General features: G+C 39.6%; 1 protein-coding gene across 1 annotated transcript; it reads right to left on the reverse strand.

The window, feature by feature from the left end:
* Positions 1-797: 797 nt before the first annotated feature.
* On the reverse strand, positions 798-6,886 carry HINT2 (histidine triad nucleotide binding protein 2). The gene is made up of 5 exons (XM_001378099.5): positions 6,192-6,886; positions 1,543-1,683; positions 1,330-1,434; positions 1,123-1,195; positions 798-936 (listed from the first exon to the last, which is right to left on the reverse strand). Exons 1-5 carry the CDS (start codon positions 6,261-6,263, stop codon positions 845-847), a joined length of 483 nt encoding a protein of 160 aa, XP_001378136.2. The 5' UTR covers positions 6,264-6,886; the 3' UTR covers positions 798-844.
* Between the last annotated feature and the right edge of the window lie 8,135 nt (positions 6,887-15,021).

Raw genomic sequence — 15,021 nt, forward strand, 5'->3', positions numbered from 1 at the left:
ATGTATCACCCCCACCTTGGTCCTTTCATTCCCATAGCATCTTCCCAGGAAGAGGTGTGTCCTGCCCTCTTTTCCATTTCTATTATTTTTAACAGGGAGATTTGCCTTTAGACATTCTCACAGGGAACTTATTTGTGAAGAAAATCTTTTGTAAGACAAAGTGCTATAGAAATGAGTTATATTCATATTAGGCAAGTTTGTTATGCTGGTGTCTCTGGCAAGGAATGTAAACAAAGAATATTTTCTTCACTAGTCAAAGACAACATGACATAGTAAAAAGTGCCAGGTTTGGAGCCAGATGACTGAGTTCAAATCACATCTCAGATTTACTTTTCTGTGTGACCATGATTAGTTGTTTTCAGCCTCGGTTTCCTAATCTGTAAAGTGGGGGATATTAGCACCTACTTTGTAGGGTTATTGTGAGGATTAAGTGAAATAATATAAGGTACTTTGCAAGCTTTAAAGCATGATATACATGTAAGCTATTATTAGCACTTTATGTATGATTCTGAGCAAGGTCCCTAATCTCTCTGGGCCTCAATTCCCTCTTTTGTAAAGTGGATTGAACTAAATTACCTTTCATGTTCTTTCCAGTTCCAAATCTATAAATGTTCCCTCAACCCTGAGAATCTTCCACCATAGACCACAGGGTAACCCATAGGCACTTGGTGAGACAAGTCACTGATGTAAACTGGGAACAAAATGATCTGTCTTCGTGTGCTCCATTTCCCACATCTCCAAAGTGGGTCAGAGGAGCTTCAGTTTCAAACTGTTGATTGTAGACAAGGAATCAGATGTCAGGGTTCAACAAGTTTATTAACAATCACATACGCCCTGTTCAGGGTCAGCCTGGTGGCCACCCAAGTTGTCGGCCCCCGAGTATGTGCAGATGCAGGTGATACACAGATTGGGCTCCCAGCTTTCCATCGTTGATCACTGAAAATTGGGTGGGATATGGGGCATTAGGGATATAGGTACTGGGGTTGTAGGTTAGGAGCTGGGGTCAGGGAACAGGGTAAGGATTAGGATTACCATTGACAGGTAAAGGGATTTGGGTATTAATAGGCTCAGGGATAAGACTTCTTATCTTAAGGTTTGGAGGTCTGGGCTAAGTTTACTCACCTAACCGGTATCCATCTCCTAGACCTTCAGCCTTTGCTGTCTGTGTAGCCACAAGTAGTAGGTGACCCAGGAGCTGGGACAGGATAATTGGAATGGAGGAAAGAGTCAGGGCTAGAGGTCCCTGCTCTATAGTTAATAATCAAGCAGCCCCTGGCTCAAACTCTGTTCCCTCTTAGTTTTTCCACTTGCCCCCAGACTCTCCAACACCTGTTTATCCTGTTCTTCAGCCTGGCTGATCCGGGGAATTGGCTTCTTGGGAATGACTAGAAGATGCACTGGGGCCTGCGGAGCCACATCTCGAAAGACAAGACACTGGGGAGTAGAGGAAGGGTATATAAAACAGACTGACAATAGACTGATGTAGGGAAATGAGAGAGATGGAGATTCTGGGAGGATGCTATAGGACTATAGGCATCCTACCTGTTGGTCCTCATAAAGGATGTCAGCAGGGATGCTTCGGTCAATGATCCTGGAGAAGATGGTTGGGGCTACTTTTCCAGAGACTGCTTCCTGGGCTTTAGACACTTCATCCCCTTCAGGTACCCTTGAAGCTCCTCGGACCTGAGACAAGGTCACGGATTGATCCTGGGTCAGTTAATCATTTAACAAACATGTTCTGACCCTGTTTCTCCCCCTATCCCCAACTGCCCTATGTGTAGCCCTATGCCAGTCAGTACTGTGGAGAAGAGAAAATACTGTGCAATTATAACTTGGTGTAATTAATGGAGCATATTATAAAATACTGTAGGAATCTGGGCTGGGTAGTGAAAGAAAGGCTTATTCAAGGCTCAATGAGCTGGGCAGTGCAAGTAGGTAGGACTTGAGTAGAGAGGAATGATAATGGGGGTGGTGGTGAAGAGGAGGTTCTAGTTATACGTTTTGTCAAATTTGAGCCAGAAAGCTTGGACAAAGCCCCCTATTCCACTTTAGGCAACTCCCTAGGCATGAAGCATCTTGATGGGTGCCCTAAATCCTCTTAGCCCTTGGAAGTTATGAAACTTGGGTAGTAATTTGCTAGAGGCTCCATCTGAAAGTAATGCTCCTCCACAAGAGTACCTAGGCTTAACTTCAGCCTCAGCAGGTTCTGATTGACCTGACCAGACAAGGTTTAATTGTACTCATTTTGATGCTGCAGATGAACACATCTAGAGAGGATAAAAGGGGCTGTGTCCAAATATTTAATAAATATCAGAAGGCTTCTTTCTGAAAAGTCATTTGATACTCATTGTTAGCTACACTATGTCTGTCACTAATTAGCTAGATGAACAAGTCACCTGGACCTTTTGGGCCTGTTTCCTCATTTTTAACATGGGGATGAAATAAATCAGAATTTAAGTATCAAACACTTGAAGATACAAACAGAAAAAGAAGACAGCTCCTGTTCTCCAGTAGTTCACACACTAATGGGGGAAGACAACATATGTAGGAGTTTGGCTTCAGGGCAAGATGACAAAGCCATGGAATCCTTCCTTAGGAATCCTTGAGGTTTCTGCCCCACGAAAGTGGCCTTCTACCTTTAGGAAGTGGGGAATGAGCATATAGGTTAGAAAGGAGAGGAGATGCTGAGTTCCCTCTGGGAAGGATGGGGTTTCAGGAAAAGGAAAGGGCAAGCTTTATTGGCAGGAAAGTTGGGTAGGAAGACTGTCAAGGGGAGGGGAAAGTTGGGTCCCCAGATAGGGATGATGTTCAAACTACTTACCTCACAGAAAATGTATCCAAAATAACTTTGTAAAGCACTATATACATGGGAGATAGTGAATCAGACTGCTTGTGTGACCAGCCAGCCCATCACTTATTTGTATCAATAGATGGACCAACAAACCACCTAACTCAAATCTTAGAAAAAGGGGAAAGCTTGACTAGTTCAGTATCACTCTAAGGTAAAATGTTAAGGGCTTTCATTCTTTTCTATGTACAGCCTTATTTGGGGAATAGTAAATAGAACTGGGGAGGTCATGCACTTAGGGAGGCAATGGTAGGTAGATAAAATTGGATTAAGGGAAGATGTATCCAAGATTGTAGTAGGTCATGAATTCCAAGCTGTTTGTCATCCCTAAAATGACACAGATGATATCTTTTAGATTTTATAGTTCTTGAGCACTAAAATGATATTTTGTTATAAAATATTAAAGCACTGTTCTGTTTGCTCTATCAGGTTAACTTGTTAGGAAATCAGAAAACCATTCCGAGTGTGAGAAAATCATTTTGTCTCCTGGCTTCTCCCTTGGTGTTGGACCAGCATTTTTGACTGTGTAATAGACATTTCTACTCCTCTGACCAACCAGTACTTAAGTTTAGTATATCTCAAACAAATGATTTTTGCCCTCAAACCTGCTTCTCTTCCTGATATCCCTATTTCTGCTAATGTCACCATCTCCTTTAATTTCACCCAAGCCTTAAAACCCTATCATCATCATCATCTCTGAATTTTCCCTTTCCCTCACTAACATATTTAATCACGTACCAAGGAGCTATCAAATACTCTTGAATCATCTTCAATAGCATTTCTCAAAACTATCCCCTTCTTCCCATTCCCACTGAAGCTACGTCAAGTCTTAATTACCTATACTTTTACAGGTCCCCTTATCAGTCTTTCAGCTTCAAATTATGAACTCCTTAAATCCATTTCTTACAGGTTTATTTTCATAATGTACAGGTCTGATTATACACACTGTCAGCTCAAAAGACTTTGATGACCCCCTCAACTATTGAATACAATCTAAAGTTTTTAGGCTGGCACATATAATTTGAAAATAACCTAACTTTCCAACCTTACCTCCTCTGAGACTTCCACCCCCACATTCCATGCCTCAAATTAAAGTACTCAATAAATATATCCTATGCTTACCTCTGCATCTATTCTTGGTTTCCTATGCCTCGAATGCACTTTCCATTTCTGTCTATTGAAATTCTAACCATCCTTCAGGGTTCAGCTTAAGCCCAAAGCATTTCTTTCATCCCTTCTCTGAATGCTGATAGAAGTTTGTACTTATGCAATTGTTCCACTCCATTTAATATTTTTGTTATTTTGTACTATCTTCCCTATTAGACTGTAAGCTTCTTGAGAGCAAGGCCTGTGTTTTATTTCTCTTTGAATTTCCCTCAGTAGAGACTTGTTTACAGTAGGTAAACTTTGGATTCAGTAGTATATCTAATCACTTGCATCACAGAGGAGAAAGTTCATCTAAATAATTTCAGTTCCATGTGCCCCAGGCAACAAATTTCCCAACAGTGGAGTGGAGCAATTCTTTCCTATAGCCTCTTCATTTTTTGTTTTCACTGGGCTTACAACCAAAAGAGAAAGAATTACTGCATTGAAACAAGTTGTCTGTGAATAGCAGGGAACTGATTCAAACCCTTATATGAGCACCTCTGAAGGATGTGTATTAGCAACCATTAGAGACAATTTCTCTACTGCATAGAAACTCCCTTTTTTCTATAAAAGATGGGAGCTAAGGAACTGTGCAAAATTTTATCCTCTTTCATCTCCAGGGATCTATAGAAATTCTAAATCAAACATCAGATAGATAGTAGTTCTGAAAGAATCTAAACTTCATTTTTCTTTTGCATGGTTTATATTAGGTTTAGCAGCTTAGTTTTAAATGATGTTGTATTCAGAAAAAATAAAATTAGTTTTGTGCCCTCTTCAGCAAAACTTTCTCCTTACTAAGTATAAATAGGAGATTAGCTAGAGGCTGCAAATTTTGGGGATGAATAATTCACAGATAAGAAAAATAGTGACTTGTTGCAGATAATGGACTTTCTCAGGAAATAAATATTTGTTGAATTGTATTCAGGGGAAAAATTAGCACTCAGAAACTTGTCATTTGCTATGGCTCATTTGCCTTTCATGAACCATAACAAATAAGTTTCTGAGTGCTGATATATGTGGTGTCAAGGAAAATGTATTAGATGAGGAAGACTGGTTGGGTAGCCATGGGTGAATCATTTAACTATTATGAATGTTTTCATACTTGTAAAAGAATGATAATTCTTGCTCTATTACTCTCAGGAAATTTTAGGAACAAATTAAATATTAAGAGGGTCTATAATTGTAAATTGCTACTATGGAATTATAAACTGAGTATTACTTACTTTTATTACTTAATGTTATTACTCATGGGCATGACCCAATATAATAAGGCCCCGTCTAATTAATCTTTGTATATAAAATGCCTAGCCCATAGTGGATCCTAAGGAATGCTTAAGGAATTAACTTGCTTTTTAAAAAGGAAAAGGCTATGAATAAAATATCAATTTGGTGATTATGAATAATAAAAGGTTTATTGATAAACATTTGCATTCAAATTTTTAAAAATAAATTCCTACTTTCTACCTAGAAGATAATAAACTCTGTGACCTGTTAATCCTATGGTTATAAATATAAAGTGAAAGTGCACAGCTTTAGGCTTAATTCTGTTTTTGCCACTTACTGTGTGACCCTGAGCTGTTCAATGAACATTTATTAATTATTCCTTCCAGATTTAGTTCTATGATCCTAAAAAGACAATAATGCCAACCCCCCACCCCCTTAAATTCAATGGGGTGTAGAGTGGAAGAGAAGCTACAATATGAACACAAATGAGTTAGGATAAAGTAATTTAAAGACGCAGAGAACACTTAACCAGGAGAGGAAATCAGAAAAGGTCAAAAGGCCTTCGTGGAGGAGTGAAGTAGTAATGAATGACTCGTTGCTTTAATATTTGCAAAGCATTTTCTCTGTGCTTTGGAAAGAGGTTAAGGATCACGGAGTGGGAGTGGTGCGCGCCTATTCCAGTCAGGGAGGGTCACTCATGCAAAGGAACAGGGGTGGATGGCACTCCGCGTGCGTACAATATAGCAAGTCAATTTGGCACAAAGAGGACGTCAAGGATAGAAATACCGGGTGGGAAAGGATGGCGAGGGTCAGCCGTGTAGTCTGAAGGCTACCGGATGCAGAGCTACGCTTAACAGAGCAGCGGGAGGAAGGCGCGGATAAGCCCGAGATTCTCTCAGCTCAAGTCAGGGAGAGAAGGGACGCTTGTGGAGTCCAGGCCGAGGGCAAGTGCTGCATCTCGCCCCTTTCTCACCTGCAGGTAACCGGTAGTCCTCGTCACACGTCGCGTCACACGAAGGGTAGCGGCCACGATCGCCGCCGCCATAGCAGCTCAGGAACCTCGGTCTCTCAGAGCGCCCCAGACTCCAGTCCCCGGAAGCGAAGTAGACTTTTCCTTCCATTGGCTGCTCTCCTTGCCTGTTGGCGGGCTCTTTCATTTCATTGGCTCAGTCTTTCGACACCTCAGTCTCCAGAGTTGGCGTTCCATTGGCTCTGATGGATCTTGAAACTACCCTCTGAATCTGTTTCCTTTCACACCATTTATGTGGCTGAGAAGGAACCTTTCCTTTGGTTGTGTTTATTACAAGGAGGGGGCGGACCTTTCAGTCTCTAACGCTCACTTATTGGCAGGAGGATGTCTTTTACTCCATTGGCTCGGCAAGGGGGTTGGGGCACAGAGATGGACACCCACAGAGAGCTAGCGGGTCCAGGAGACCGAGCGAACTAGCTAGCGGGAGAGGACGGAGAAGAGGGAGAACGAGAACGAACTCGCTGCTTATTGGCTAGCTCCTATGAGAGACTGAAAAGTGCTTAGGGACAAAATGGAGCGAGAACTAGACCCGAGTGCACGTTCGATGGATGAGATTTAGGTACTAATTACGCGTGGCCTTGGGCAAGCAGCTTAATAATAGCTCACATTTTGTCCGCGAATTTACAGAACACTTTCCACCCAAAATTGTTTCCATTTTACAGATAAAGAAACCGGGATTCCAGGAGGTTAAATAACTCACATTGCCCAAGGTTATACAGCTAGTGTCAGAGTGTTTAATCTCCGTGACTGTCAATTTTCCTCTGATCACATAGATTTCATCCTCGATTCCAGATTAACTGCTGTCCCCTGGAGCCAGACCAGACTCTCTCTGGAGGGAGGGCACAACCAGAAAGAAGATACTGGGATTGGCAGGTACATCTCAGGCATTTACGAAGCTGTTAAATTCCTTCTTTGCATCCCTAGTACTTGGCACAGTTCCTGGACCACAGAGTAGGCTCTTGATAAATGCCCTCTTCCCCCACCTTCTTAAATTTTATGGGATATAGAGAGGAAGAGAAGATGCAACATTACATCGATGTCGCCACTTATTAAAGCCCCTTTGAAAATGCCACCTGGTGTTATCTCATGCCCTCCCATCAGCACTCCTGCAGATAGGACAAAGGTTGTATTTTTTTACTCCAAGAATGAGGAAACTGAGGTTCAGACAAGTTTATTTGGAGACAGAAGTAAAACTGGAACTCAGAGCTCTGTTTTCTAAGTCTTGGAGCAAGAATGGAAGAATTCCAGGAAAGAGACAAATAGAGAATGCCAGTTCCCCAAACAAAACATAACTCTACAACCGGGTTCCAACTTTTTCCCCTCTTTCTATATGTATTTTACAATTCTATATCTCAGGCACTCAGCGTTCAAATAAAACTGGCCTATTTGTCCTTCCTTTTAGTTAACATTTCATATCCAACCTCTTTGATTTGCTCTTTCCCCCTATCCCTGGAATGTTCTCTCCTCACTTGGACTTTCTGGAATTCCTATTTCTCTTTAATGCTCAACTCATGTGTCTCATATCCATGAGATCTTAACAGTTTCTCCCAAGAGTTACTGCTCTCTCTGCCCTTCCCTAATTATTCTGTATTTACTTTGCATATATTTCAGATTTATTCATGTGTAGATATAATATTGCCTTTGTATCTTCAGCACAATATTGATATATACTAATGACTTAATCAATGGTTATTGAATGAATTGGATCAAATAAGATATAAGTACCTTAGATTAAGAAATGAAGCATTTAATGAGATCAAGAGGAAAGCTACCAACCAAGAGGATCAAGGAAGGCTTCATAGTACAAGTGGCATTTGGATAGGCCTTAAGTGATGGATAGGAATTCAACAGATGAAGACAAGAAGGGGGTGTCAAGTACAGGGAACAGTGGGAGCCAAAAATTGAGGGTGCATTTGCCCAGAGGGCAAAGTCCCCAAAGATCAGAACCTCAAGGTTACCTGGGACTCTACTCTTTAACCCTCACATCAAATCAGCTGCCATACTTTGTAGGGCTGATTCTGCAATATATCTCATACCAATCACTTCATCTCCTATTCCATTACAAACATCCTATTTTAGGACCTTATTTTCCCTTTTACCTAGATTATTGTAATAGCCTCCTCATTGGATTTCTGGTTTCCAGTCTTTGCCCTCTCCATTCCATTCCTGAACAATTATCTAAACAGTCTTTCTAAAGTGTCACTCTGATCATGGTTCCTACTCAGAAACTTCAGAGAGGCTCTCCATTGTTCTCTGAAAAGTATGTAATAAGTGCATGACTTGTATACTACTGGAGTCCAATTTAACTTTCTTTTTTATATAACATATTTTTTGATAAACCAGTATTTATTTTCTCTCTGTCCTTCCTGCCTCCCTTCATAAAAAAAGGAAAAAAAAAACCTTCCTAACAAATATGCCCAGTGAAGCAAAAGAAATTCCTATGTTGTCTGATCAACCATTTGAGGCTTTTCCCCTACATTCCTTTACACATTATGTTCCAGCTAAAGTGGATTACTCTTTGCCCTCTGTTTTTTTTCCTTCTGCCTTTTCCTGTGTACATAGCTTTGCTCATATAATCCACCCCATCCTCCCATCCCCTTTGCCTGGAATGACTTTCCTAATCTCTAATTTTGAAGTTTTCTTTCTTCTTTCTTTCTTCTTTCTTTCTTCTTTCTTTCTTTCTTTCTTTCTTTCTTTCTTTCTTTCTTTCTTTCTTTCTTTCTTTCTTTCTTTCTTTCTTTCTTTCTTTCTTTCTTTCTTTCTTTCTTTCTTTCTTTCTTTCTTTCTTTCTTTCTTTCTTTCTTTCTTTCTTTCTTTCTTTCTTTCTTTCTTTCTTTCTTTCTTTCTAAAAAGGAAAGCCTTTTTAGAACTAGTCACAGCAAAGGGGCCAATGATGAAGACCCAAAATTGTGGCCATGCCAGGTAATATGAAAAGTAAACAGGCTCCTTGAGTAAATTAAAGGGAGCAACTTCTTTGGATAAGCAGAAATTGGACAACCTGTGCAGGGATTTAATCAGCTAACCCCTAGAAGAATTTAGGAATTTGATAGAATGTAGGTCAGGGAGCACTTCGTGGAAGAGGTTTCTGCTATAGAGGGGACAGGGAAGATTTCTTTTTCTTTCCTGTACTCCTAGGCCATTGCATCTGACAGCAATTTGATCAGAGAGAGACATTTAGTTCAGTCACATAGCAGTCTGAGACATCATTGGTTTGAGAATTCAAGGTGTAGTAGAGGGAGCAAAGATAGACACTCCAGACAGACACAGATGTAGAAGGACTCAAGGAAGAAAGCTGCTCAGAAATGGGTTTTCTGGTAGAGGAAAGAGAACTGGCTATGTACTCAAGAGAGCTAGCCCAACAGGTTGAGAGTCAAGCTTTGGTGAAGGGAAGACACTGGGAGCCCAGTTGAGCACTTGCTCCTGCAAAAATAAAATAGCTAACATTTATATGTGCTTGCTATATACCAGGTTTATAGCCAAGGACTTTGAAATTTATTACTTTACCTATTTATTATTTAATTTGATCCTCACAACCGACAGGTTATTATTAACCCCATTTTATAGATGAGGAAACTAAAGCAAACAGAGGTTGTGTCACTTACCTAGAGTCACACAACTTATAAAGTATTTGAGGCCAGATTTAAATTCAGGTTTTCCTTATTCTAGGCCCTGTCCATTAGCCACTTTGCCACCTGGTTATCCCATAGACCTAGTACCCAGGAAGAAACTATGTTAACATTACATAGGACAGAAAGAATATTCAGGTTCTACAGTTGTGAATTGCCTTGGTCACATGTGTTCCCTATGTATATACTTGACTACCAATATATTTTAACTTTGTGCTCACTCTTCTTATGCATGCTGTGTATAATTGTGGAAGAGAATACCCCTGACTCATGGTGGGGGGCATTTTTTAATGACTGTTCTTATGCCATCTTAAGAAATGGCTTTGCTAAGAGCTAATTGTCTCCACTGGATTCCTGCTAAAAGGAAGCATACCATGGGGGTTCCTGGGCTACAGTAGTGATAATAAAGGTTTATGTTAGAGAGTAGGAGCACAAACCCATAAACTATGCCTTTAAATCTGGAAATAAAAGTCACATTTTGGGGATCCAATCCACTAACACAAGTATAAATTAGAGGAAGTATCCTTTAAGGGGATATTATATGTTTATCATCAACACCCAGCACAGTGCCATATGGACAGAAGGTACTCAATAAATATCTGTCAAGTTGGTTTAATTTTAATTAAATTTTATTTCAATAGAATGCAGGGAGGAGAATAATATGAAATTAGGCTGGTAGAGAGGGGTAAGATTGTGGCGAGACTTGAACAACAGGTAATGGAATTTGAACTTTGTAAGCAGGCAATAGGTTGTCCTGAATATTATAGAGGAAATGAATGACATTTCTGCAAATGTAACCATATCTATGTGTTTTAAAGGATTCATTTGGCAGACATATGAAGGATGAATTAGAGGAGGAAAGGAATAGAAGTGAGAAGATCTTTGGGGAATCTACTGTAATGGTAAATTCTGGTGGTAATGAGGGCCGGCTTATTCTAGAGTAACGGCAGTAGAAATAAAGAAGATAATGCATAGATGAGTGACTTTGTAACTGATTGACTATTAAGTGAGAAAAAAAGACAGTTAAAGATAACAAAACTCAATATACCTATAAAGGCTAAGGAAATCTAGACAACATGTTAAAAACTTTGCAGGACTTTGTAGGACAATGCCTTTGACTATACTAGAGGAAGCCAGGACCAAAGCTATAACCACATTGGGGTGCTAGTGGGAGTTTGAACCTTGACTGTAACCACATTGGGGTTTGAAGGGAAGCCAAGCCCTTGCTGTAACCTCAGTGGGGTGCTAGGGGAAACCAAGATGATAGCTATAACTACACTGGGGTGCTAGTGGGAGTCAGAACTTTGACTGTAATCACACTGGAGTGCTAGGGGAAGCCAGGATCTTGACTGTTACCACATTGCTAAAGCAGGGCACAGCTGCATATTGAGCCTCCAAAATTTATCCACCATCGCTCTGCTCTTTTGAAGAAGTTGGTGAAGAAGAAAATCAGCAATAATCTACTGTGAAAAATTTAAAATGTCCATTATTGCTACCCAGAACAGCAGCACCCTATCTTCAGACTGTTTCCTGGTGCTTACATCTTATGTCGAATTCTTATTGGTGGAAGGGGTGAAGAAGAGGTATAAGAAGGGCAGAAAAGTACTAGTTGATTTTACAAGAAGCATCTCAGAATGGTGGAAAGAGCAGATGTCACAGAAGCCAGAGATATGAATTTGGCTCTGACATTTCTTAGTTTCATGATCCTGAGGAAGCCATTGAGTTTCAGTTTTTGTCATCTGCAAAAGGGGATTATAATAATACTTATATTGCCTACTTTATAGGACTGCTGTGAGAAAAACACCTTGCAAACCTTAAAGTCCTTTAAAATGTAAGTGATTATTTTTTCCAAGTAATTCCGAGTCCTAAGTCACTGACTAATTCTGCTGTTGGCACCAGACAGACCAGTTAACATATAATACTCAAATGATTTGACATCTTTAGTCAGTGGCATGGTTGACATAACTTATTTTTCCTTTTTGGTGATGTAATTTTCTGGAGACCCTATTACTACAAAATCTCTGCAAATACCCCTGTATTCAGGCCTAGATGCCTGGAGAAGTACATTTTGCCAAATATAACACAATCTGATGAATTTCAGAGCTCTGAAAGAATTCAAAAGCACCAGATTACAAAAAAAGTACCCAGCATATTCTTTGACGGAGCATTTTTATTAAAGTTAAAAATGTAGTTCATAAGGATATTATGGTTCAATAAAGAAAAATTTCTATTTGTTATTGCTTGACCAATAGAAATATTATACACCAGGTAAACATCTTGCAAACAGATTTAAAAGTTGTAAATGATAGAAATAGATATAAAATGTATAAATAATATAGATATAAAAATAACACATTCAGAGCAAATTGAGTTTGTGTCAACACAACAAGGAATTTTGATATCATTAGTGGGGAACCTCTAATGTGGGTACTTCCTCTCAACACAAATAATGTGTTTACTTCTCTGAGGCACAGAGAAGTTAACTTGAATCCATAGTCACATAGTAATTATCTGTTGTTGTTTAGTCATGTTCAGTCATGTCTGATTCTTCAGGACCTATTTGGGGTTTTCTTAGCAAAGATACTGGCATGGTTTGCCATTTCCTTCTGTGTGAAAGAAATTGTTAAGGGGACCTGGATCATGAAGCTAGAGTCTAAACTCTGGTGCCGCCATCTGGTGCTTCATCAGGAAAGCCAACAATTAAGGTGGTGGATAACAAGACAGGGCAAATGTTCCCTGGGTGTCGGGAACAAAGGAGGAAGGGCTACAGTTGGTTCACAGAGGCATGACGTAGGAAAGTCAGTGGGCTGAGAGAAAGTGAGATAAATCCAAGTTAGAGCTGATTGTGGGCTCTTTACTTCCCCTCTTAAATGGAATGGCTCCCGACTTGGTGGAGAAGAATATTAGGCCTCAGCCAACTAAATGGAGACTCTATAATCAGATTAATCTTTCCTTAAGTGAGATCTACTTCTTTCTCCTCTATCTTCTCTCTCATCTCTCACCTCCTCATTTTTTTAATAAACCATGAAAACTCTGGCTGGGTCACCCATTTTTATCGTAACACTTTTCCAGATAATTTTCCAGCTGAGAAAACTAAGGCAAACAGGGTCACAAAGGCAGGAAATGTCTAAGGCTGGATTTGAACTCAGGTCATCCTGACTTTAGGCTCAGTACTTTATCCACTGAACCTAGTAATTGTTGCCCCTAGTAATATCAGGGAATAGTTTTATATTTAAAAAAATGTTCCAATTTTTGGAAAAAAGAAAACATATACATTTATGTATGTATAGATACATACATACACATATATGTGTATATATATATATAAATAAAGACTTCCCAGAAAGCATTTGCTAGAATATGACAATGAAGTCATAGAAATATTAGGTATACAGAATAACATCCTGAATTTAAACAAAATTATAAACAATTTTTTTTTACCTAGAACTTTAACAAATGGAGAAGTAGCAGATAAAATTCCACCAAATGCAGAAAGTAAACAGACATATCTCCCAAACTACTCTGTTTTAGTCCTACTGTATACTCTCTAAGATTTTTTTTGGAACTATGACCAAATAGTATAAAAGTGAAACTCTTTAATAGAAAAAAGCAAATATATATATAGGGTACAATAGGACCTTGTTTTATAGAAATCCAACAAGTGAATTCAGATACCTCAGATTGGCAATCAAAAAAAAAAGGCAGAAAAAGACATAAAATAGAAAATTCAATTCATGCTAAATCCATACCATTTTCCCAAGCTGCTTGAAGTCTTGAAGAAGTTTACCCAATCCCATTCATTCTTGTTCTGAGAAGCATGCTACTTTACATAGTTTTATGCCAAGTATTAGCTCCTGCCTCAGTCTGTCTAGAATTGTTGCTTGTAACAAGTGATGCCTGTGTCAGAACTGTGCTTCTCTTTGCTTTATTAACATTATTTAGTGATTAATAATGACTCCTGTAGCAGTCCAGCCCATATGTATATTTAAGAGGCAAGGATTGTGTGTGGGCACATGGCCATTCTGCGCATGGCAATGAACTCTGTACCCAGCATGGCTAAGGTTAGGGCGCGAAACCTTGCTTCCCTTTGTCTTACTCACCTGGGATAAAACCCCACCTTCACCTTGTCATAATTTGCAATTATCCAATGGCAATACACTATGTAACTTATCAATATGTATTGAGTACATTTGCGTATCAAAGAGATTAAAAAGGGAGCTGGCAGCCATCTCGATCCTTCTCTTGGAGATCTGGCAGGATTGCTTAACACTCTCTTTCCACTTTTCTCTCCTCTCTATCTCTACCTGAAACCTGGCCTTCGGCCAGGTGTCTCTTTTCCAATGCTAATACCTAGCACTCTCTAATTCCTCCTATTATTCTCTGTTCGTTCTCCTAGCTAAGCTATATCATCCTCTGACCAGTGAAGTGTTAAATTGGGATCTTTGGACGGGAATTAGCCTTTCAGAGACGTCCACTGATCGGGGCATGGCTGCGGCTCTATGATAATTAATAAGGCCTGTTCTCTGACTCATTTCTGACATCTCGGTCTCGGCTCCAACACGCCCTTCACGGAATCCAAAACTTCTATCCTTTTTCTATCTTCCTACCTTGTGACTTCTTGCGGGTAGGGAAGCCATAACTCCAAAGTACAAGGCTAGTGATGCTGGTAGCTATGATAAGCCTGAGAAAAGTAATAGTGTTTAAGTATGTTCATATAAGAAATACTTATTAAATGATAGGGTTCATTGTTATGTGTGATTTTCAGCTTATGTAAAAGTCTTTGGAACGTATTGGTGGTGTTAAAATGAGGTCTTATTGTTGTTTGGGTTTGAGGACAGCTAGGTGGCCCAGTAGATAGAGTGCCAGGCCTGGAGTCATGAAGATTCATCTTTGTGAGTTCAAATCTGGCTACAATACTAGCTGTGAGATCCTGGGCAACTCACTTAATCTTGTTTGCCTCAGTTTCCTCAACTGTAAAATGAGCTATAGAAGAAAATGACAAATTACTCCAGTATTTTTGCCAAGAAAACCCCAAATGGGGTCACCAAGAGTCAGACATGAATGAAACAACTCAACAACAACAACAGAAATTTGGGTTTGAGTCCTAAATCTTGAGTCTGTTAGTAGGTATGTGATCTTGGACCAAT

Source organism: Monodelphis domestica, chromosome 7 (assembly GCF_027887165.1).
Source record: "Monodelphis domestica isolate mMonDom1 chromosome 7, mMonDom1.pri, whole genome shotgun sequence".
NCBI classification, from domain to species: Eukaryota; Metazoa; Chordata; class Mammalia; order Didelphimorphia; family Didelphidae; genus Monodelphis; species Monodelphis domestica.

What these genes read in the sequence shown, in the direction of transcription:
- HINT2 (XM_001378099.5), bottom strand. Translation starts at nt 6,263, where the DNA reads ATGGCGGCGGCGATCGTGGCCGCTACCCTTCGTGTGACGCGACGTGTG. An exon ending in GGACTACCGGTTACCTGCAG is followed by an intron (nt 1,684 to 6,191) that starts GTGAGAAAGGGG and finishes ACCTTGTCTCAG; the next exon opens with GTCCGAGGAGCTTCAAGGGT. An exon ending in TCCTTTATGAGGACCAACAG is followed by an intron (nt 1,435 to 1,542) that starts GTAGGATGCCTA and finishes TCTACTCCCCAG; the next exon opens with TGTCTTGTCTTTCGAGATGT.